The sequence below is a fragment of the Macaca mulatta genome, chromosome 5 (assembly GCF_049350105.2).
Source record: "Macaca mulatta isolate MMU2019108-1 chromosome 5, T2T-MMU8v2.0, whole genome shotgun sequence".
Lineage (NCBI taxonomy): Eukaryota > Metazoa > Chordata > Mammalia > Primates > Cercopithecidae > Macaca > Macaca mulatta.
Window position 1 is genome coordinate 4,934,040 of NC_133410.1, and position 23,801 is coordinate 4,957,840.

The 23,801-nt window shown below is 54.5% G+C and overlaps 1 protein-coding gene across 50 annotated transcripts in view; it reads left to right on the plus strand.

Moving 5' to 3' along the window:
• The window catches only part of ABLIM2 (actin binding LIM protein family member 2), a 198,989-nt gene that overhangs the window by 85,931 nt on the left and 89,257 nt on the right, over positions 1–23,801 (plus strand). For all 50 annotated transcript variants that reach the window (XR_013417723.1, XR_013417724.1, XR_013417740.1 and 47 more), the window contains exons 7-8: positions 13,531–13,618; positions 20,969–21,027. Coding sequence is in view for 25 of the 50 variants with exons in the window: in XM_078003108.1 (XP_077859234.1) it covers positions 13,531–13,618; positions 20,969–21,027 (147 nt within the window). In the remaining 25 variants the exon portion in view is untranslated. The remainder of the gene's footprint in view (positions 1–13,530; positions 13,619–20,968; positions 21,028–23,801) is intronic.

The following is a 23,801-nucleotide window of genomic DNA, read 5'->3' on the forward strand; positions in this document are numbered from 1 at the left end:
AAATGCCAGGGTTACAGACATGAGCCACCACGCCTGGTCTCTTGTCATTTTTAGCCATTCCTAATTCTTGTATTTCAGTTATCTGATGTAAATGTTGGCTGCTTATCTATTGGGGTCGTCATGCTTTCTGCGCAGGTGGATCACATAAGACTGCAGATGTTCTGTCTGCCCTATAAGTATTTTCCTGGGTGGCGATCATATCTGATATTTATAGCCAGTGATGCATCCCAGGGACGACGTCCTGCCTGGCCCTCTCCTCTCTCTCCTTCTCCTGGGGCCGTGGCCTCTCCCTCCCTCACCCCTCCCCTTGCCCAGCCCTCGCTGGCACACTCTACCCTGTAGGAGATGGCAAGGGCTCTGGAGGAGCCTGCAGGATAGGATGGAGCCTGGCCTGATGCACTACCTGGCACTCCAAAGCCACATTTCCGTTCTCTGCAGAGAACAGCCCAGACCTTCCACACTCTCCCGGACTGCGCTCCCTGCCCACACAGCGGCCCTGTCTTCTGCTTGACAAAGAGATGGCGGCCAGACCTCAGCGAGGGCAGCCTGGGTGGCTCACTCTCCATGAGACCCCATTTCTATCCTTACTCTCTCCCCTGACCTGCTGCTTCCCGCACACCACCCCCACCCCCACCACGCCTATGCCTGGGTCCAGCCCCTCTGGCCATCGCCCCCTCTGCCGTGCTTAATCCTGTCTCCTCCCCGTCTTCCCCAGCTTATCTGCCAAGGCTTCCTCCCCAGTGGTGTTTTAGACAGTGCTCGTCTCCCCCAGCTTATCTGCCAAGGCTTCCTCCCCAGTGGTGTTTTAGACAGTGTTCGTCTCCCCCATTAAAAACAGCAGCCTGCAGCCTGGCATGGAAGTCCCCGCTGCAGAGACTCAGCCTCCCCTCTCCCTTCGAGGCGGCCCTCTCTGTGACCCTCCACCTGCACTGTCCCCGCTGTTCCGCAGATCTGGGGGCTTTGTGTGCAGGAAACCCTAAGGCCTTTAAGCCTCCTCTTACTGACTCCTCCCTGCCTCCCCAGGGGCCATTCAGGGCCTGCGTTCCCCACTCACGTGCTGTCCCTGACCCTGCTCCTCTTACACGCAGGTGGCTCTGATGCTCAGCCAGGCCAACACCACATGCAGGCACACCCCCTCCCCCATATACACACCGCCTCCCACCGCTCACCTGGGCGTCCAGCTGGATCCACCCATGTGCCCGGCCATCAGCCACTGAGAGCCAGTGGCAGAGCCAGACTGGAGCCCGGGCCTCGCAGATTTCCCCCGACCCTTCGTCTTCTCCTAGTGCACAGATGTGGGTTTGCATTTTTGGCTTAATAGCATAGCCACGTTGGAACATCTGGTGGCCTAAAGTGGGGTGCATCTTGGGTGCAGTCAGCTGCTGCTGTTGCTGCTGCTGGTGCAGGAACCTCACCTGCCTCGCCTTTCTGACATGGGCAGCAGCCCCCACACCAGAGAGGCCCTGGCCTGGGGTCAGGGGCAGACCCCACCCAAACTCTGGTTACTCTGCCTCAGGCACGATCTGCACTGGGTGAGCAAAGTGGGTTGCATCGGGCAGTCAGTGTCCCCCCCTGCCCCTTGATGGGCTGGGAGGCAAGGGTCCCACATCTGCAGTGTAAGCATCTGTGGTATTTAATGCCAGATACAGAATTTGGGGTACACCCTGGTTCATCGGGAAGGAACCATCCTAATTCGAGGAGCAGGAGCAAAACAGGTCTGGGTTTTTTCCTCCTCCTCTGCTATGGAGGAGAAAGGGCCTCCCGGGGAAGATTAATGCTTTTGTTTTCGCCTCTGCCGGGGAGGCGAGTCTGTGGCGGCGTGGCTGAGTCGGCGGGCTCCACACAGCTCTGAGCATCCTCCCCGGGTGCAAGGTGGGAACCGCGGGCGGGGACAAGCCTGGCTCCGCAGAAGGGGAGCTGCTGCTGCTGCGGTGGCGCTGCCTGATGCTTGGCCCAGCGTGCCGGCGCCCAGCCGGGTGACAGTGGACTCCCGGGGCGCAGCAGGAGCAGGTGACAGACCGCTGGCTGAAAGTGAGGGCATCCACCCTTGCAGGCACCCGTTCCAGGGAGCGGGGCACTCAAGCAGGGCCGTCAGACTGGGCTCTGGTGCCCAGACACCGTGCAGGTAGGAAGCCTGGCCCGCAACTCCAAGGGGCTGATGGGGGCTCACCGGGGCCAGGCGGGGCTGCGGGTAGGTGGGTTTTTGGCACAGAGCAGTCAGGTGTGAGACCTGGGAGCCACTTGTTCCCCCATACCCCATTTTGCCCCCCAAGGCGCTTGGCAGTGCCCCTGGCTTCTCTCTGCAGGACCCAAACACAGAGCATCCCAGGCTCCCACCACCAGCCGAGCCCTCGCCTGTGCTGTGTCTGCGTGTGGCGGGCATGGTGCCATCCTAAGTGCTGGCGCCCGTAGTGCCCGCCTGCCCGCGAAATGTGCATTTGGTGGTGACAGTGGGATTTTCCTTCCCCGTCGCTCCCTCAGTTTCTCCTAAACGTGCAGCACCCTCGTGTGTGTTGGCCTGCATCCCACCCATCTCTGCGTGTCTGTCCTGATGAGCTGGCTCCTTGCTGGGGTCCTGTGGGAGCATGGAAGGGGCTGATATCTGTGCCCCACTCCTGGGCCGGGATGGCTGGCTAGGGATGGGGGAGGCGCTGGGCTGTGGCAGCAGAGGTGGGTGGCGCCTGGCAGCAACTGCGGCAGAGCCGGCTCCTGGGGACGGATGGCACCGCCCCCACAGAGGGAGCTGGGACTCGGCAGGCAAATCCACGGGGACAGCGGTGTGACCAGCCTCTAGACCCGCACTGCATAAAGGGAGGAGGTGTGGATGAGGGGAAGCCACTGGCTTCAGTGTTCGGAGCCCAGCCTTCCAGGGACTCCATCCCTCCCTCGCCCTGTCAACACCTCCCTGCAGAGGTGGGCGGGAGTGGGGGCGCCTCTTTCCAGCCCCACCCTCTGTTAACCCTGCCAGGGCCGAGGTCTGGGCCCCATGTGCCTCGTGCAGCCTGTGCCGGGGCCGTCTCCACGGCAACGAGAAGCCCAGCGTCCCCCTGGGACTGCGAATCAATTCCTCCTCCCTTTACTCCTCCCCTCCTCCTTCCCTCCCTCTGCCCCTCCTCTTTCCTTCCCCAGTCAACCACTCCCTTCTAGACCCTTCCTGGCCTCACCATGTGTTCCACCCTGGGCTAGGTGCTGGGTTCACGGAGACGCAGGTGACAGATCCCTGCCCCAGGGGAGGCTGGCAGGAAAGGGGGTGCCCAGGCTGTCTCTGCCCTGGGTCAGGGACCAGTTGAACATCATTCTTGCAACTGCAGGACATTTGTTCTTTGCTTCATCTTGTCTGTCTTGGGGCAGGAAGTGGCGATGACTCGTCATTGGGAGAAAACAAACCGTGTTTCCAAATAAATATACAGCATTTCTGAAGGGCAGAGGTGATCACGACTTCTCAAGTCCCCAACTTCTCTCGCTCAGAAGGAATACCTGTTTATCATAAAATAAGCCCAAATATTCATAGTGCCACCCCCGCAGCTAACTACTGCTGGCATCTAGAAGTCGTCCTTTTAGTTTTTGCACACGTGCAGATACACACATCCACAGACACACAGAGATATACACACACAGGCACCACCCACGGAAAACACACATGGACACACAGACACAGGAAGAAACACAGACACACACAGTCACACACACGAGACAGACACACACAGGCACAGACTCACATACACATAGGCCACACACAGGACACACAGACATACACACACAGACACAGATTAAACACATACATAGACACATGCAGACACACAAGCATACAGAAAGACACAGATGACACAGACACACTCAGATACACAGATATATACACACACAAAGCACACAGACACACACACAAAAGGACACACAGATCACATACACGTACAAGACATGCAGACAGCACACTTAGGCACACAAACAACTCATATGGAAATAAACACACAGAAACACATGATACAGCCAACATAAACACAGGGACACAGACACCAACACAGACACACAGAAAACACACACGGGTCCCACAGACACGTACACATAGACAACACATAGAGACACACAAGCACACGGAGAGACACAGACAACATTCATGGACACAACAACACATACACAGACAACATGTGGACACATGGACACAGAGACTGCACGGAGCAACACACAGACAACACACAAACACACACAGAGACACTCAGGTGTGCACACAGACAACCAAGACAGCACACACGATGCACACACAGAAAGACATCCACACAGACACACAGGCAAAACATGGAGACACACAGACACGCACATGCGCACACACCCTTCGCCAGATCACTGCGTTCCTGCCTTGCCTCATGCCAGCAGCACATCAGAGCCCCTGGTCCTACCCTTCCATGCTGGCCTGTCATGTCCTCCCTTGCATCCGCTGATCCCTGGACAATGTGCTCATCACTGTCTTTGTAGCAGGACCCTCCGAGCCTGGACACGCTGAGTGCGTGTGAACATCCACAGGCTGGATTCTGCCAGAGGCTTTCCCAAACTTAGTCAGTATTCTCTGGTCCTCTCGGGCCGCTCAGGCTGCCCTCCTGGGCACCGCGTTCCCTTGTTCAGAACGTCCCCACTGGACAGCTCCTCTGCCAGTGCCACTGCTGGAGGGGACACCGGGGTACAGCAGAGAATGAGGCCAGTAGGCCAAGCTCTCCTGAGGCTCACGCCCTAAAGGGAGCTGGGTAGAGAGGAAGAGGGAGCAGGGCCAGGAGTGAGTGCACTGGACAGGCCTGGGCCCAAGAGGAGCTGTGTTCCAAGGCGCGGGGAAGGTCTGAGGAGGGCCCCAGAGCTCGAGGGGCCTTGCTGGGCATTGCTCAGAGTGGAGCCCTTCTTTCTGGGATGCAGTGGCCCCTGGGGATTCTGGGGACTCTGTCCTGGCCGCCAAACTCCCCCAGGGGGATCCCCTGCTCGTAGCTTTCATTTGTTTCTTTATAAATATCATTTTGTCTGTGCATCACGGTGATTAGGGCTTTTAAGATCTGGACTCAGCCGGGCGCGGTGGCTCAAGCCTGTAATCCCAGCACTTTGGGAGGCTGAGACGGGCGGATCACAAGGTCAGGAGATCGAGACCATCCTGGCAAACACGGTGAAACCCCGTCTCTACTAAAAAATACAAAAAACTAGCCGGGCGAGGTGGCGGGCGCCTGTGGTCCCAGCTACTCCGGAGGCTGAGGCAGGAGAATGGCGTAAACCCGGGAGGCGGAGCTTGCAGTGAGCTGAGATCCGGCCACTGCACTCCAGCCTGGGCGGCAGAGCCAGACTCCGTCTCAAAAAAAAAAAAAAAAAAAGAAAAGAAAAGAAAAGATCTGGACTCAGTTCTGGAAGTTCAGAAAGGAAACTAGAGCTCTGAACTGGGCCGGTGACTGTGTGAGGAGCAGCTGCTGGGAGCTGCCTGCCCCAGAGAGGCGCGGCCCGCAGGCCCAGCCCCAGCCCTCGGCTGAGCGGAAGCCTCGAGCGGGAAGGAGGGAGGGGAAGCGTGGCCGCTGTCCAGTGGGCAGAGGAGGCCTTTGCACCCGGATTCCGTGGTTGGATTCAGGGAGGAAAGGGGCCGCCTGCCTCAGGTGTGACGGGCTCATGGCAGAGAGGGCCGACCCATTCTCCAGAAGCCCAGAAACGGGGGCCACCAGCTCTCCTCTGCCAGGACAGGAGGGGTTTCTGGAGCTGGGGCAGCTTTGCCCCACTTCTGTCCTGCTGGCCCTGCTCTGCGCATCACAGTGGGGGTGTCCCTAAAGCCTCTGCCCTCTGACCCGGCACTGGCTGAGGACCTGTGGTCACCCTGAGCCATCACAGGCTGTGGGTCTGCGTCCCTGGCACCCCGTTCTGCCGTATTAAAGATGACAGCCGCCCCTCGGAAGGCACAAGATGGTCTTCCTAAAACCATGCGCTGCAGTCTTTCAGCTGCTCGTCTATTTTGAAAGCTGAGCCATCTTGAGCCCCACACGGGCGATGCTGGGACTCCCACCTGCCTGGGGAGCTGTGCACTCACTGGAACCACCAGCAGCCGAGGTTTCAGGCACTCCTTGGGTGGCAATTGGGAGGATGTGGCCAGTGTGCCAATGACTGGGACATCCCAGTCACTATGAGAGAAAAGGAGTGACAACAGGAGGTGACACGGGGAATGAGGACACTTCTAATTTTTTTTTTTTTTTTTTTGAGACGGAGTCTCGCTCTGTCGCCCAGGCTGGAGTGCAATGGTTGGATCTCAGCTCACTGCAAGCTCCGCCTCCTGGATTTACGCCATTCTCCTGCCTCAGCCTCCCAAGTAACTGGGACTACAGGCGCCCGCCACCTCGCCCGGCTAGTTTTTTGTATTTTTTAGTAGAGACGGGGTTTCACCGTGTTAGCCAGGATGGTCTCGATCTCCTGACCTCGTGATCCGCCCATCTCGGCCTCCCAAAGTGCTGGGATTACAGGCTTGAGCCACCGCGCCTGGCCCCTAATTTTTTATTCCATCAGCCCCTCGATGGCCACCTGTGACCCACTGGTTCTCAGCAGGAAGTATGGGGCAGGGATGGGGTGACCTGTGCCATGCTGGTACCTTCCAGCTAAATGTCCTCTGGAATCACAGAACCCGGTTATACTACCCCAGCCTGAGAGGGAGGGACAGGCCTCTCCGTCTTACACACGGGGACACTGAACCCCAGCAGGTGACATGGAGCCTGAGTCACAAAGCCAGAAACGGAGACTCTCAGGCCGGAATCTGTCACCTCCATGGCTTTGGCCACGAGCCTGGGACAGGCCTGAGCACCTGCAGGTACATTTACTCTGTCCACTTGACAGCCCCATGGTGTCCCCCAGGGCCTGAGGACGCAGGCACTCCAGCCCTGCCTCTTCATCACAGGTGGATTCTTCCAGAACATGGAGCATCCTTAAAATGTAACAGTTTGGCTGTTGACTCTCACGCTTTGTGAGTGGCCCAAACTGTAAGTGAGGGTGCTGGCTGCCCCTGGCCACACAGCTGTGCCATCACTGGAAAGGGTGCAGAGCTGGCACTGGCTCAGACTTGGTTCTAACTCTGCTGCGTGGCTTCTTGGACCCCAGGCTGCTCCTCTGTGCCATGGGCCGGGCCGTGGCACCTACAGCGTGGAAGGTTTCTGTCTCTACCTCCAGTGCGATAGGAGCTCTGCCACCCTTCCTTTTCCTGCGTCTGTGCGTTGGTTGTGGGGGGAGCGCTGTTGACAGGGAGCCGGTGAGCTAAGGATGCAGTTAATTCCATGTTCTGAGGCCCCTGACCTGCAGGGGCTCAGCCACAAATGACCCCGATTGTCCCCAGGGCTCATGGAGTCTTCCCAGGAGACAGCATCCAGCCCGCCTGCTTTGGATCCTGGCTCCTCATTCTCTCAATGACATGGCCTTGGGTAGGCCTCGTCGCCTCCCTGAGGCTCGACCTCCTCCTCTGGAAAACAAGGAGTGACAATAGTGCTCACCCCAAAGGGCTGCCGTGAGGATGAACTTGAGGCAGGCAGAGCACCTGACACGATGCTTGGCATGTGGTTGGTCATTTAAAAGTTGGCCGTTTGGGGATCAACTCTTCTTTAACAAATTGAGGTGACATTCATGTAACATACAATTAGCCATTTAAAATGTTCAGTGGCATTTGGTGCGTTCATAGTATCACGCAATTTCCAGTTCTCTCTAGTTCCAAAACTTTTTCGTCACCCCGAGAGGAAACCTCACCCCCACTAGGCAGTTACTCCCCATTGCCTCCTCCCCCAGCCCCTGGCAGCCACCTGCTTTCTGTCTCCGTGGATTTGCCTGCTCTGGATGTTCCATAGTGAAGGAATCCTCTACCCCATGGCTTTGCGTCTGGTGTCTTTCACTGCACACGTTTTCAGAGTTCATGTTGTAGCAGGATCAGTGCTTCCATTCCTGTCCATGGCTAAATAATACTCCCTGGCGTGGATACGCCACAATTTCTTCATCTATGATGGAAGACGGCTGTTCCTACCCTTTAGCAGTTATATAGAATGCTGCTGTGAATATCATGTACAGGTTTTTGTGTGGAACCTTCCTTCCTTCCTTCCTTCCTTCCTTCCTTCCTTCCTTCCTTCCTTCCTTCCTTCCTTCCTTCTTTCCTTCTTTCCCTCCCTCCCTCCCTGCCTCTCTCCTTCCCTTCTTTCTTCCTTTCATTTCCTTTCCTTTCCTTTCCTTTCCTTTCCTTTCTTTCATTTCTTTCTTTCCTTCTTTCCGGAGTCTTGCTCTGTTGCTTAGGCTGCAGTGCAGTGATGGGATCTCAGCTCACTGCAACTTCTGCCTCCGGAGGTCAAGTGATTCTCCTGTCTCAGCCTCCCGAGTAGCTGGGATTACACGCACCCACCACCAAGCCTGGCTAATTTTTGTATTTTTAGTAGAGATGGGGTTTTGCCATGTTGGTCAGGCTGGTCTAAAACTCCTGACCTCAGGTGATCTGCCTGCCTTGGCCTCCCAAAGTGCTGGGATTACAGGCTTGAGCCACCATGCCCAGCCACGTTTTCATTTCTCCTGTTCTTTTCTCTTCGTTTTCCTTAAATGCCAAAGAGTGAAATTCCTGGCTCCTGGCAATTCTGTGTTTAACTTCTTGAAAAACCAACACACTGTTTCCCACAGTAGCTGCACCAGTTTGTGTTTCCATCAGCAGTGCTCGAGGGTTCCTGTATCTTTTTTTTTTTTTTTTTTTTTTTGAGACAGAGTCTTGCTCTGTCTCCCAGGCTGGACTGCAGTGGCCGGATCGCAGCTCACTGCAAGCTCTGCCTCCCGAGTTTACGCCATTCTCCTGCCTCAGCCTCCCGAGTAGCTGGGACTACAGGCACCCGCCACCTCACCCGGCTAGTTTTTTGTATTTTTTAGTAGAGATGGGGTTTCACCATGTTAGCCAGGATGGTCTCGATCTCCTGACCTCGTGATCCGCCCATCTCGGCCTCCCAAAGTGCTGGGATTACAGGCTTGAGCCACCACGCCCGGCCAGGGTTCCTGTGTCTTGACATCCTCACCAACACCTTGTCTTTTCCTTTCTGTGTTGTTATTATTGTAGCTCCCCTTGTGGGTATGAAGTGGTGTCTCCTATGGCTTTGATTTGCATTTTCTTAATGACAATGATGTTGAGCATCTTTTCATGTACCAGTTGTCTATTTGTGTATTTTCACTGAAGAAGTGTCTATTCAAGTCCTTTGCCACCTTTTTAAAACATTTCTTTAAGAGTCTGGGTTTCACTCTGTCATGTAGGCTGGAGTGCAGTGGCATGATTAGAGCTCACCGTAACTTACAACTCCTGGGCTCAAAGTATCCTCCCACCTCAGCCTCCTGAGTAGCTGGGACTACAGGCACAAGCCACCATGCCTGGCTAATTTTTCTTTTTTTGTGTGTGAAGAATGTGTCTCACTGTGTTGCCCAGGCGGGTCTTGAACTCCTGGCCTCAAGTGATCCTCTTGCCTTGGCCTCTGAAAGCACTTGGATTACTGGTGTGAGCCACTGCACCAGTCCTCTTAACAGCATGTTTTCTTCTAATCATTTTTCAGTGTTAGCTCTTGTATTTAGGTCTTTGCTTTGTTGGCATGTAATACACACAGAGGGGTGCATGAATTATACCTGTGCATCTTGATACATTTTAACAAACTGGACACACCCATGGAACTGGTGCCAAGTCAAGAAGGAGAACAGACCCAGTGCCCCAGACTCCCCCGTGAGTCCCCGAGGGCTACGGGGACTACTCTAGCCATGTAGATCACTTTGCCTGGTTTTGAACTTCCTCAACCTGGGGCCTATTCTCTTGTGTCCAACTTCTTGGCTTGGATCAGTTCACCAGCATCCTCTGTGTTGTTCATTCAGGGCACGAGGGTACAGGTGTGTTAGTCCACTCCTGTGATGGGTAACAGAATACCTGAAACTCCTGGGGAATTTGTAAAGAAAAGGATGGATTTCCTACAGTGATGGAGGCTGCAAATCCGGGGTGGAGAGGCACATCCTGTGGATGGTGGGAACTTTCTGCAGAGTCCCATGGTGACGGGCTGAGTGTGCTGGCTGGCTCAGAGCTTTCCTCCTGTCTTCAGAGCCACCCATCCCGCTCCCATGATGGCCCATTAATCCATGAATGGATCAGTCCATCCTGACAGCAGCACCTTCACAGTCTGCCCCCTCTCAATACTGCCACACTGGTGATTAGATTTCAGCTTGAGTTTTGAAGGGGATGTTGGGAACAAATGCTTGGTGCCACAAAGAAGAATTAGCACTGAGACAAAGGACAAAGCGTTTCTCAGCAAGGCAAATTTACTTCTGCAGAAGGGTGCGTCTCATGTATACAGCAATGGCGAGAGCACACAGAACAAAGGAAATCAGGGTTTTTATTATCTCTAATGCTGCTTCTGCTTCTGTGTCTTTCCCCTATTTTCTAGGGTCAGACCACACAGTCTGAACTAGTCCCGACTGGCTAAACATTTAAACTTTCTTAGATAAGGTAGGCACGTAAGGGAGGTGAGAAGCGAGAGAAAGGGGGTCAATTACAGAGGGACTAGGAAAGTAACCTATTCCCTAATAAGGAAAGGAATGTGGACTGGGGTTTGTAGCAAGTTCAGGTGTGCCCAGGCATATTCAGATGAGTTGGGGCACAGCAAAGGCAAGGGGGTATTTGGAATTACAGTACAGAGAACAGGGAAACTGGCTAAGCTGTTTGAAGAGGGAACCTAACTGTATCTAACAGGGACAAACATTTGAGCTGTAGCAGCAAGCATGTGAGGAGGGGGTCCATGCACCAGACCTGAGATCCGTACCAGGCTGGGGGTTGATCACCTGCCAGGCCTGGGCATGGGCTTAAGCTCTGTACTTGGGAGCCAGCCTCCTGGGCTATAACTGCAGCTCTACCACCTGCTGCTGTGTGAACTTGCTCACACTCTTCCACCTCTCTGTGCCTCTTGTGGTCAGTGAGAGTAATAATATACCCATAGCACTGCCACAAGGACTCGACAAGTTAATGTGTGTAACGAGCTTCTTGGCACGAGCTGTGGAGACCATAGCCACTGCTGCTGTGGAGGGCTCAAGCCCATTGTCTTAGAAGCTGTCCCAGCAGACTGGACGCGGTGGCTCACACCTGTAATCCAGCACTTTGGGAGGCCAAGGCGGGCAGATCACAAGGTCAAGAGATCGAGACCATCCTTGCCAACATGGTGAAACCCTGTCTCTACTAAAAATACAAAAATTAGCTGGTCATGGTGGTATGTGCGTGTAGTCCCAGCTACTCAGGAGGCTGAGGCAGGAGAATCACTTGAACCCGGGAGGCAGAGGTTGCAGTGAGCCGAGATCATGCCTCTGCACTCCAGCCTGGCGACAGAGGGAGACTCTGTCTGAAAGAAAGGAAGAAAGGAAGGAAGGAAGGAAGGAAGGAAAGGAAGGAAAGGAAGGAAAGGAAGGAAAGGAAGGAAAGGAAGGAAAGGAAGGAAAGGAAGGAAAAAGGAAGGAACTGTCCCAGCAGTGTTCTCTCTTGATTCACATGTGGCCGTGCCGTGTAGACATGCCACGGAGACAGCAGGGTTTGTTTGCCCTGCAGGGTTGCTTTCCATCCCCTGTGGCTATCATAGAACTCCTGCTGTTAGAGGAAGTCAGTGTGAAGTTGGGGCACCTGGATTAAGCAGGCGTGAGGACAGGTCACAGGCCATAAACTCAGGAATACTCATTATGAATGCAGTGAGCCGGCAGCTGACAACTGTGACGTTGATACCTGGTGACTTTTATTTTTAAAACTACAAAGTTGTCTCAATCTCTGATTTACACTTAAGAGTGCTACTCAGACCAGGCCGGGTGCGGTGGCTCACGCCTGTAATCCTAGCAGTTTGGGAGGCTGAGGAGGATGGATCAGGAGATCGAGGCTATCCTGGCTAACACAGTGAAACCCCATCTCTATAAAACTACAAAAAACTAGCCGGGCCCTGTGGCGGGCGCCTGTAGTCCCAGCTACTCAGGAGGCTGAGGCAGGAGAATGGCGTGAACCTGGGAGGTGGAGCTTGCAGTGATCTGAGATTGCGCCACTGCACTCCAGCCTGGGCGACAGAGTGAGACTCTGTCTCCAAAAAAAAATAAAAAGAGTGCTACTCAGACCACTGGACATTTGAATAATTGTGATCAGCGAAATGATCATTTCACCCACATTCTGGGGCCAGATGCTGTGGCGTGACCTTCTGTCCAGAGAGATCCCTGCACCTGGTGCTCCCTGACGTGGCCCAGGTGCCAGGCCCTGCGTTTGAGAGGCTGGTCATCTAGTGGGGAAGAATACACGAAGGTAATCCCCAAACAGTGTGGAAAGGGGGCTGTGAACACCCAAATTACAGAAGCGTTCAGGGAAAGCTGCCGAGAGGAGGTGGCGTTTGGGATGAGAGAGCAGTCAGGGTGGCAGGGGTGGGAGAGTGGGAGGGCTGCTCCAGTGGAGGGGGCAGCTGGTGCCGAGGCCTGGGCCCTGGAGGGCAGACAGGACTGAAGTCAACCTCCTCACCTGCGGGAAGGGCCCCTTTGCTGGAAGACTCATGGCCTCATCACCTGGCCGGGAGTTTGGCAGAGGAGGCCACACCAGGCTCTGAGCAGGAGAAAACCTGCTCTGGGGTTCTTCCTCCCAATACACAGGGGCCACCTCAGGGGCTGTTTTTATCCTAGGGGAGGCACGGGACAGGGAAAACTGGATGCTCAAAACGACATTTCAGCCCTTTACTTACTGATTCAGGAAACTGGTTATTACAAATTCAAATGTAGGTAGGGATTAGGAAACTTCTTCCCATTCCCGTTTTAGGAAAGAGTGAGCCACGGGGATTTAGCCTCCACATTTAGCAACAGGCTGCACCCACCATGCCCTCAGGGTAGGAAGTGTGCGCTGGAATGTGGGGGTGAAGGCAGCATTTCGGGGTGGGTTTTTTTTTTTCCTCCAGGCAAAAATAAGCCAAACCAGGCAATGTAATTTGTTTGGGTTATTTCAGTATTAGCATTTGTAATCTAATTTAATAAATTTCAAGAATGATAAAAACAAAATGCTCGTTGAACATACAGAGCAATACAGAGATATGAAAAGGAAAGTATTCATCCTTTTTCACCCCACTCCCCTAATTTCTGCACCTGGGGAAATCGTGTTATCTTTCCCTCCCCTCCCTCTCTCCTTTTCTTCCTCCTCCTCCTGCCCCTCCGGCTCCCTCTGGAGATATCAAGGCTCCTCTGTGGAGACCGCCTGGTGGAGGAGGCAGACCCCTCCTGGACTACCCCAGCAGGGAGCTGCACACTGGGCTCCTGCAGCCTGGGCAAGTGCAGCCAGGTCCCCCCCTGCCTCCCCACAGGGCGCCTTGGACAGCCTGGGGCACCCCCTGGGTCTGGGCTCTGCTCAGGGGTCTTGGGTACCAATGGTGGGGGCTGGCCCTTCCAGTATCCCCTGAGTACCTGTGCGCAGAGCGTGCTGTATCCATGCCGGGCACTGTGACCCAGCTGACCTTTCTGGCTTTAGTAGAAACACTCTGTTTTGTGCTTTTTTTACAGGCCGGGGAGAAGCACTACCACCCTTCCTGCGCGCTATGTGTCAGGTGTGGCCAGATGTTTGCAGAAGGCGAAGAGATGTATCTTCAAGGTACAAATTAAAATGTGTTGTTTGGTCCCCTAGAGCAAGGAACTACACTCTGCAAGGTCCACACCACATGCTGGGTGTGAATGGCTTGGTTACAGCGTCAGCTCGCTAGGTCACGAACAGCCCAGCCACAGCGGGGAGCCGGCAGGGCAGGGTGGGGGCACGTGCCAGGCCAGCCTCCTCAGCCTGCCTTGTCTGTCCGGTGACCTCAGCGAGCCCGAGACCAGCAAGAAAGGAAAAGGGCCGAGCCAAAGACCAGCATGCAGAAGTGCTAGCTATTTGGCTGCAAGTAGCAAAGCTTAAACAAATACAGCCTGTTCACATCCATCGCCACTTCAGGCCCCTTCTAGACAGCCACGCCAGCTCAGGGAGTCCGAGTTAGGAGTTTTAGGTGTTTCCTGCCCCAGCCACCCAGCCTGCTGCAACCCCTCTGTCCACAAAGGAGGTGGGTAACGAGGTACTGAGGGCACTGGCAGCAGCCGAGGCTTTCTTCCAGGAGCAAGGGAAGAGCCAGCCCCACAGAGCGTTGGTGAAAGGAGGGTTTGGAGGAAAACGTAGCAGACTTCTAACGGGCCCCATGGGAAATGCCCCAAGCCCACTCACCATTAAAAATCACTGTCATCACAAAGGCGGGGTGTCCTGTGGGCTGCCAGACCTGATGAAAGAGCGAGACGTGAGGACTGGTCGTCTCTCCTCCTCCCAGATTAACCCTTTTTAGCTCATTGCTTCTCATTTTCACAATTAAATTAACCTTCTGATGGTAGCATTCAGCCACTCTTTATTCCTTCACAATGTAGGTATCCAGTGAGAGGGGAGGAGGGAGACAATGACTCCTAGAAGGGGAAGAAACATAATTTTCTACCTTTTATAGTTCTTAGTTGGGACAGATCCTGTAACAAAAGACAGATTAATAAGATAAGGATGAACAGAAGAACAGAAGCTTATTAACACATGCACCTTGTGTATGTGCAAAGGTAGCCCAGAGAAATGAGGACACGCAGGGGCAGATCTCCAAGAGGCAGTTTGGGGTTTTTTGCTTCTGTTTTTGGGGTTTTCTTTTCTTTTCCTTTTTTTTTTTTTGAATCGGAGTCTTGCTCTGTTGCCCAGACTGGAGTGCAGTGGCAAGATCTTGGCTCACTGCAACCTCCGCCTCCTGGGTTCAAGCAATTCTCCTGCCTCAGCCTTCCAAGTAGCTGGGACTACAGACATATATCACCACACCCAGCTAATTTTTTTGTGTGTATTTTTAGTAGAGATGGGGTTTCACCATGTTGGTCAGGCTAGTCTTGAACTCCTGACCTCAGGCGATCTGCCCACCTTGGCCTCCCAAAGTGCTGAAATTACAGGTGTAATCCACCACACCCAGCCGTCAGAGGCAGTTTTGACCTCAGTCTGAAACAACAGCATTCCCTACAACGAAGAAGGAAGGGTGTGGGGAGGCACAGTTATGTTGAGTGGGGGGGTGGAGGGGACAGGGGGGCACCTTAGGCAAGGGGGAGGTATGCTGTGTGCCTTCTCCACTGAGAAGAGACCCAAGGACTTCGGGTCACCCTCATCTTCCTGGTGCAGAAAGGAGACACCCTTAGAGTTGGAGGTTTCTTTTGGAGATCTCAATTCCCCTTATAAAATGGTCACTTCTACTTGGTTTTCAATGCTTTTCTGAGTCTACCGTTTCCCTCAGTAATCAACTCAAAATAACCCTTATGCCAAAGGGGCATGTTAGGGGTGGCACATTCTGGCCTGCTAGTCCTGTTTGGGGTGGCATGTTCTGAGCCCCATCACTCTCCTTGCAGAGAGGCCCCTAGAGTTATGCTTCATCGTATCACTCCGACCACCCCTCTATGTATTGCTTATGCATTCCCTGAGCCCTCCCTGCTAAAGAAAATTATTCTGGCACTCATTAAAACTGGTAAGGAAGACTCTTCCCAACAGGAGTCAGGACCATCGCAAGGGACGAGAGAGGGGATGAGATTCTGAATACGGCAGACAGTGGGGATCGCAGCCAATGAGAAGCGATGGGGTGGCGGGTGGAAAGTCGCTCGAGGTCCTGGGCTTCTTGCTGAACTGACCCCACGAGATGCTTGCCAAAGACGGGCTAAGGACTGAGACATCAAAGAAAGGAGAGGAACTCAATCAGAAGTGGCGGGAGATTAGGTTTCTAGGCCCGGGGATTCCTGCCAAACTAATTTTGCAGGATTCTCGCAGAAACGGGGCCAGGCAGGCCTAAGACTGGATGGGTTGGGAGGGTGATGGTGGAGACCTGGGTAAAAGTCGAGGCCTAATTGAGAAGAGGGTTCAGAGGAGTCTGACCCAAGGGCCTGGTCCGGGGAGCACTGGTGGGACAGGGCTGTGTGTTGGAGTGCGGCCCCCAAGCCTGATGATGGATGGGATGGGGCAGAGGGGCCCTGGCGAGGACGGGTCTGGTCTTGAGGCTTCATCTCTTTAGCCACAGCTCCCTTTTGAAGATTATCCGTCTTTAGTGCTCCCAGAAGCCAGCTGGGCCAGGCCGGGTGGGGGAGAGCGGCTGTCAGAGCGTCTGCCGGGCAGGTGCCTGCAGGCTGTTGAATGACCTCATGTAGCCATCGTCACAGGGCCGTGGGTCACACAGACCTCCCTTTCTCAGGCAGAACCCAGCAGGGTGATGTCAGACAGGACAGCCTCGTCCCCAGTGTCGCCTGTTCCTTGAGTCTGCTCGAGAACCCGTCAAAGGGTCCTTTGGGACCGTCCCAGCAGTGCCAGGCTGTCTGGCCAGGGGCCTTGCTCTGCATGGGGCTTGGCCCCCACAGTAAAGAGCATCCTTAGACAGTGGGGCCCGGTGGACGCTGAGCACAATGGCCTTGGGACGGCAGCTCAGGGACACAAGTTGACATCAAGGGTAACCTCATCTCAGGAACAAAGGTGCCCTTCAGGACGGGCCTGAGGTCGGCCCCCACTTCTGCTGTGAGGTTCTGTGGGGTGTCAAACCCAGGCCCACCCCCTCTCCTAACTTGGATTTCTCAGTCTGAATGATGACAGGTCTGACCAGCTGTGTGGCTTTGAGGCTCTGCTCCCTGGCACAGGCCTCCTTGGGGCCCCCACCCTGCCTGGTCATCCTGAGACCCTCTGTGTGGCCTCCAGGGATGTCGAGGCTCTGTGCAGATGTTATTTGGCTGGCAAATCCTGCTGCAATAAAAGCTCTGAAAAGCATGGGCCCCAGTGACCCCCACAGTCTCCGGGGCGATGAGGCTAGGCCAACCCCCACAGTCCACCACCACTCCTGCCGTGGACTTTCCCGTAAACATGGGGTGGGGCGTTAGATCCCGCTAATTGTTGAGATGCCCGTATTAAAATAATGAGATACTCCTTTTTCCTGCTGGGATAAAAAGATAAAAAGGAAGTGTGAGCCCCATGTTGGTTAGAAGTCAAGGACACAGGCTTCTTATGCAGCTAGTAGGGGTGAAAATTGGGAAATTGCCAGAAAAATCTCAAGAGCCCTAAACGTGACCCCTCTCTTTGAGCCAATACTCCATTTACAGGAAGTATGTGCCAGTTGTGTGCAATGGAGCCCTTGCAATGTTAGTTAGAAATAAATAAAATGTTAGAAAGATCAGGAGAGGAGGCCAGGTGCAGTGGCTCATGCCTGTAATTCCAGCACTTTGGGAGGCTGAGGTGAATGGGTCACCTGAGGTCAGAAGTTCAGGACATGGTGAAATCCCGTATCTACTAAAATAGTGTGGGCCGGGTGCAGTGGCTCACGCCTGTAATCCCAACACTTTGGGAGGCCAAGGAGGGCAGATCATGAGGTCAGGAGATCGAGACCATCCTGGCTAACACGGTGAAACCCTGTCTCTACTAAAAATACAAAAAATTAGCCAGGCATGGTGGTGGGCGCCTGTAGTCCCAGCTACTCGGAAGGCTGAGGCAGAAGAATGGCATGAACCTGGGAGGCGGAGCTTGCAGTAAACCGAGATCCCACCACTCCACTCCAGCCTGGGTGACAGAGCGAGACTCCATCTCAAAAAACAAAACAAAACAAAAAAAGACTGGATGCGGTGGTACATGCCTATAATCCCAGCTACTCAGAAGGCTGAGGCACGAGAGTCTCTTGAACCTGGGAGGCAAAGGTTGTAGTGAGCTGGAATCACGTAACTGCACTCCAACCTGGGCAACAGAGAGACTCTGTCTTAAAAAAAAGAAAGAAAGAAAGATCAGGAGAGGAGTAGAGAGATAAAATTCTTATCTATCCATTTTGTGTAGCCCTTAAAGTTGCATGTTTTGATATTTAATTAACCGAGGAAATGTTCAAGACATTTTTAAGCAAATATGTAGGATATGAAATTGTGTCTGTGGGCTGGGTATAGTGGCTCACACCTGTAATCTCAGCACTTTGGGAGGCCGAGGCAGGCAGATTGCTTGAGCCCAGGAGTTCGAGACCAGCCTGGTCAACATAGTGAGACCCCATCTCTACAAAAAATGAAAAATTAGCTGCGTGTGGTGCTATGCGCCTTTAGTCCCAGTCACTTGGGAGGCTGAGGCAGGAGGATTGCTTGAGCCCAGGAGGTGGGGGCTGCAGTGAGCTGTGTTTGCACCACTGCATGCAGGCTGGGTGACAGAGTGAGACCCTGTCTCAAAAAAAAAAAAAAAGAAAGATTGTGTAAGTACACTGAACCCCTTCCATTTGTAGGTACACCTATACTAGAAGGCAGCCAACAAAAAGCGAGTGATAGATTAGAAATTATTTTGATTTCATTTACACTTTTTTAATGATTTCTATGACTTTTAATAAGAGACATCTATTACTTTTTTTTTGAGTCAGAGTCTCTCTTTGTTGCCCGGGCTGGAGTGCAGTGGTACAATCTTGGCTCACTGCAACCTCTGCCTCCTGGGTTCAAGCAATTCTCCTGCCTCAGCCTCCCAAATAGCTGGGATTACAGGCGCCCACCACAACGCCTGTCTAATTTTTGTATTTTTAATAGACACGGGGTTTCGCCATGTTGGTCAGGCTGGTCTTGAACTCCTGGCCTCAGGTGATCCACCCACCTCGGCCTTCCAAAGTGCTGGGATTATAGGCATGAGCCACCTCGCCCGGCCCTATTACGTTTATGGCCATATATATTTTTTTAAATTTATAAACAAGAAATGTTTTCTATGCATTCACGCATAGAACCCAGTCACCATCTCTCAGAGCTCCGAGTTGCTGCTCTGTCCTCAGAAAGGAGCCGCCATGAAATCTACGTGACCCCGAGGGCTTTGCAGGCAGGAGATGGGATAAGTTCCTTCATTGCACACACACTTTTCAGCCCCTACCATGTGCTAGCCTGTATGTCTTGTTTGTGGGATACGCAAGTTGGCTGCAGCCTTCACCTTCGTGGGAGTGGCAGGTGAGAGATGGAGACGCAGCCACGCAACTAGCAGAGGGTGTGAGAGCATAGTGTCAGCCCATCGCAGGGGGCGGCAGTTCAGGCTGGGTGTGTGAGCGCGGTGCCAGCCCGTCTCAGGGGGCGGCAGTTCAGGCTGGGTGTGTGAGCGCGGTGCCAGCCCGTCTCGGGGGGCGGCGGGTCAGGCTGGGTGTGCGAGCGCGGTGCCAGCCCATCGCAGGGGGCGGCAGTTCAGGCTGGGTGTGTGAGCGCGGTGCCAGCCCGTCTCGGGGGGCGGCGGGTCAGGCTGGGTGTGTGAGCGCGGTGCCAGCCCATTGCAGGGGGCGGCAGTTCAGGCTGGGTGTGTGAGCGCGGTGCCAGCCCATCTCAGGGGGCGGCGGGTCAGGCTGGGTGTGTGAGCGCGGTGCCAGCCCGTCTCGGGGGGCGGCGGGTCAGGCTGGGTGTGTGAGCGCGGTGCCAGCCCGTCTCGGGGGGCGGCGGGTCAGGCTGGGTGTGTGAGCGCGGTGCCAGCCCGTCTCGGGGGGCGGCGGGTCAGGCTGGGTGTGTGAGCGCGGTGCCAGCCCGTCTCGGGGGGCGGCGGGTCAGGCTGGGTGTGTGAGCGCGGTGCCAGCCCGTCTCGGGGGGCGGCGGGTCAGGCTGGGTGTGTGAGCGCGGTGCCAGCCCGTCTCGGGGGGCGGCGGGTCAGGCTGGGTGTGTGAGCGCGGTGCCAGCCCGTCTCGGGGGGCGGCGGGTCAGGCTGGGTGTGTGAGCGCGGTGCCAGCCCGTCTCGGGGGGCGGCGGGTCAGGCTGGGTGTGTGAGCGCGGTGCCAGCCCGTCTCGGGGGGCGGCGGGTCAGGCTGGGTGTGTGAGCGCGGTGCCAGCCCGTCTCGGGGGGCGGCGGGTCAGGCTGGGTGTGCGAGCATGGTGCCAGCCCGTCGTAGGGGGTGGCAGGTCAGGCTGAGGCTCAGGGAGGCCCCAGGAGGTGCAAGTGCCCCAGGTTCTGAAGGATGGAAGGTGGGCAGAGAGAGCTGACATTCACTGAGTCCCCCATGCACAAGAAGGGTTGCACTAATGCAACTAGCATTTATATACAACAACTCACAAAGCACTTTTCTGATGCTTTATTACCTCTGCTTAATTTTATTAAATTCATCCAGTGACCTGACAAGGTAGAATTCGTATTAGCTCATTCGTAGGTGGAAAATATAAAATAAAAAAGAAAACCGAAGACTTGAGGCAGTTTGAGGTTGAATTAGAAGAGACCAGAGTGCCAGGGATGTTGGGGGCGCTTGGTGCTGGGTGACCTTGTTATGTTGATGGTAGTGGCTGTTGACATGGGTGGCTGGGCAGAGCTGACAGCTAGAGAAACTGAGGCACAAGAAGCCACAGAGATTGAGTAAATTAGAGACAGGGCGGGGCCAGTGTTTGAGCATTGTGCCCAGCTCCCACCGAACACACCTGTTCTTCACCCCATACCCTAAGGAGCAGGCCCACTTCCCAGCTGAGGTTCGCTCTTCCCACCTCTCAGCTTAGAGCCCTGCCCCCCAAGTCCTCCTCCCCAAGGCTGGCTCCCACCCAGGTTGCAGCCCCAGCTGTCTCTGCAGGTGGGCCCAGCCATTGCCCTCAACATGCAGGCAGTCAATCCTACATCCTAGCCAGGGACTTGAAACCCCTTCAAACACCCCCTCCTCAGAGAAGAATCTTCCACCTGCCCCCCAGGTTCCTCAAGACCCTACGCCTCCTCCTGTGGGAGCAGTTGTGCACAGCAGCCATTTCCCTGTTTATTTCCTGCCTCCATCCCACAACTGGGCTGTGAGCCCCCGGGGGCGGGGACTGGGATCTAGGTACCCACTGCCCGGCACTAACTCCAGCACAGAGAGGATGCTCAGGGACGCTTGAAGGGTGGAGTCCGAGTGCATGTCTGTACATGTCCTGCTCCCTCTTCTGTGTTTCCACACAGGCCCCTGCAACGTGGAAAATAACTCTAATCATTTCCCTCTTGGGAATTTGTCAACAGGTTCCTCCATCTGGCATCCGGCGTGTCGACAAGCAGCCAGAACTGAAGACAGAAACAAGGTTGGTGGCATTTACTGGTGTCTCTGATGTACTCTTCACTGCTCCTGCACAATCTCTGTACAGTTAAGAGGACACTGACCAGGTTCTACAGGCTCGTTGTCCAGTCCCACAGGCTGCAGGATGGGGGCAGCGAGGCTTAGGAGGTGGGGAGGGTAAACAGGTAGACAGGTGAGCAATAATACAGGGGGAACAAGGGCATCTTTGTTTTCTGTTGATATCACAGAATACCACAGGCTAGGTAATCTATTTAAAAATAAGTTGATTCGGCTCATGGTTCTGGAGGAGGGGAAATCCAGGAGCGTGGTGCGGCATCTGGTGAGAGCCGTCCCATGGCAGGAGGGGGAGACAGGGCGAGAGCTCATGAACAAAGAGGAAAAAGGGGGTCAAACTCCCGAGATAACTAACCCACTCCCACAGTAACGGCATCAATCCATTCAGGAAGGCAGAGCCCTCATGAACAGTCACTTCCCAAAGGCCTCACCTCCAACACCGTCACAAGGGACACCAAGTTTCCAACACACAAATTTTGGAGTGCACACAGCAAAGAGGCATCTAAGAGCCTTTGTGGACTGTCCTGCTGACCTTTTCACTCACTTGATGAACTCCAATGGCCGTGAAAATTGGCGGACAACGACAGTGTTGGGGGCCCCAAACAGTCCCCAAGACCACCCTCACGTCTGTGAACCCCGAAAATCTGAGACAGGTCTCAGTTAATTTAGAAAGTTTATTTTGCCAAGGTTGAGGATGTGTGCCCATGACACAGCCTCAGGAGGTCCTGACGACATGTGTCCAAGGTGGTCAGAGCACAGCTTGGTTTTATACATTTTAGGGAGACATGAGACGTCAATCAACATATGTAAGATGAACATTGGTTCAGTCTGGAAAGGCGGGACAGCTCAAAGCAAAGGCAGGATGACTCAAAGCATGGAGGGGCTTCCAGGTCCTAGGTAGATAAAGTGATTGCATTCTTCGGAGTTCTGAAAGGAGGAATCAGATCTGCATTTATCTCAGTGAGCAGAGGAGTGACTTTGAATAGAATGGGAGGCAGGTTGGCCCCAAGCAGTTCCCAGCTGGACTTTTCCCCTTTAGCTTAGTGATTTGGGGCAGGCCCCATCTGGCTGGTGGTCTGGGACCCGAGGGTGGTCTATGGCCCCATCTGACTGGTGGTCCAGGACCTGAGGACACCCCTAAGGCCCACACATCAGGCCACGTCCTGATCCTGCTCCTGCTGTGGATCTCAGCAACCCCTGGCCTCCCATTTCCTCCCGAATGTGGGGTGTCCTGGAGGCCTCATCCAGTCCACCACGCAGGCTACCTTGGGGGTCCTGAGTGACTCTGATGTCCTATAGCGGCAGGTGTGGGCTCTTGTTTGAGCAGCTGTGCCTGCAGGGAACAGAGTGGGGCATTCAGAGTGTCTGATGGGGTTCAGGACAGCGTTCGCATGGAGGCCTGTCTGAGTGAAGCTGCAGGATGCCCGGCATCCGGACTCCTCATGGAAGGGCAGTTGCCCTGCTGGCCAGCGGAACAGGCAGGGCTGGAGGCCCGCAAAGGGGCAAGCAGGGGCCCTGGCTTCCCACCTGTGTCCCTGATGCTCTCCTAGCGGCTCTGCTTTGGGCAGGGGAGGGGCCCCAGGGGAAATATACCCTTTTCTGCCCTTCCACGGTGGCAGAAGAGTCACGCGACGAAATCCCGCTGTGAGCTTGGCCAGGATGGCAGCAGCTAGCTGGCACATTGTGAATTTTGTCGTCCTCTCAAATGGTGGCTACAGTCCATGATTCATTCTACAAGCTACCCCAAGGCTGCCCTGGGTCTCAGAGATGAGCAAGGCAGCAGCCCTTCCCTCGGCAAGCCATGGTGTGTGACTCTGATGTGACCACAGGGCCGACACCATTTGTGAGATCCTTCCGTGCCCACGGAAGGCCTGTGGAAGGGACCTGAGCGAGGGAGCCTCTCATGCCGAGGCCACCAGACCACACTGTGGCTTGCATGTGTGCATGGGGACACCACCCTGCCTCCTGATGATGCGGCTCCAATGAGTGGAGGAATACCAGGGTCTTCGTCTCAAGTTGAATTAGAAAAAACAACGCAGACCCACGTGGAGTAGTTTTAAGGAGTGGAGAGTTTAATAGGCAAGAAAAGAGGGAAGAAGTTCCCTAGTACAGAGAAAGAGGGAGGGGGGCCCCAAAGCCAAGGGAAGGAACCCCAAGTGGGGTGGACACCAGCCAGGTATATATAGAGGTTCAACAGGTCTCAGGGGTTGGTTTGACCAGGCATGTCATTCACGTAGCCCATGGAAAAGCTGGCCCTCCCACCCTAGCCTTTTAATATGCAAATGCAGGGCGCCATGATGTTCTACATACATGGGGATATGTGAGTGCGGCCCCGCTGCCAGGAACATGTGGGGCAAGGGCAAGAAGGCCGCAGGAATCGCCATGTTTGGGTGGACCCGGTTTCTAGTGGCCTGCCTTTGCATATCAAAGGATGCCAGCCTGGCTCTAGGAACTGCTTTGAAAACGAAAACTGCCCAAGGACCCCTTTTCCTTTCTATCTGCCTAAAATAATTTCTTTTTTTTTTTTTTTTGAGACGGAGTCTTGCTCTGTCACCAAGCTGGAGTGCAGTGGCGCAATCTCAGCTTACTGCAACCTCTGCCTCCCGGGTTCAAGTGATTCTTCAGCCTCAGCCTCCCAAGTAGCTGGAACTACAGCCGTGTGCCACCACACCCAGCTAATTTTTATGTTTTTTATTAGACGGGGTTTCATTATGTTGGCCAGGG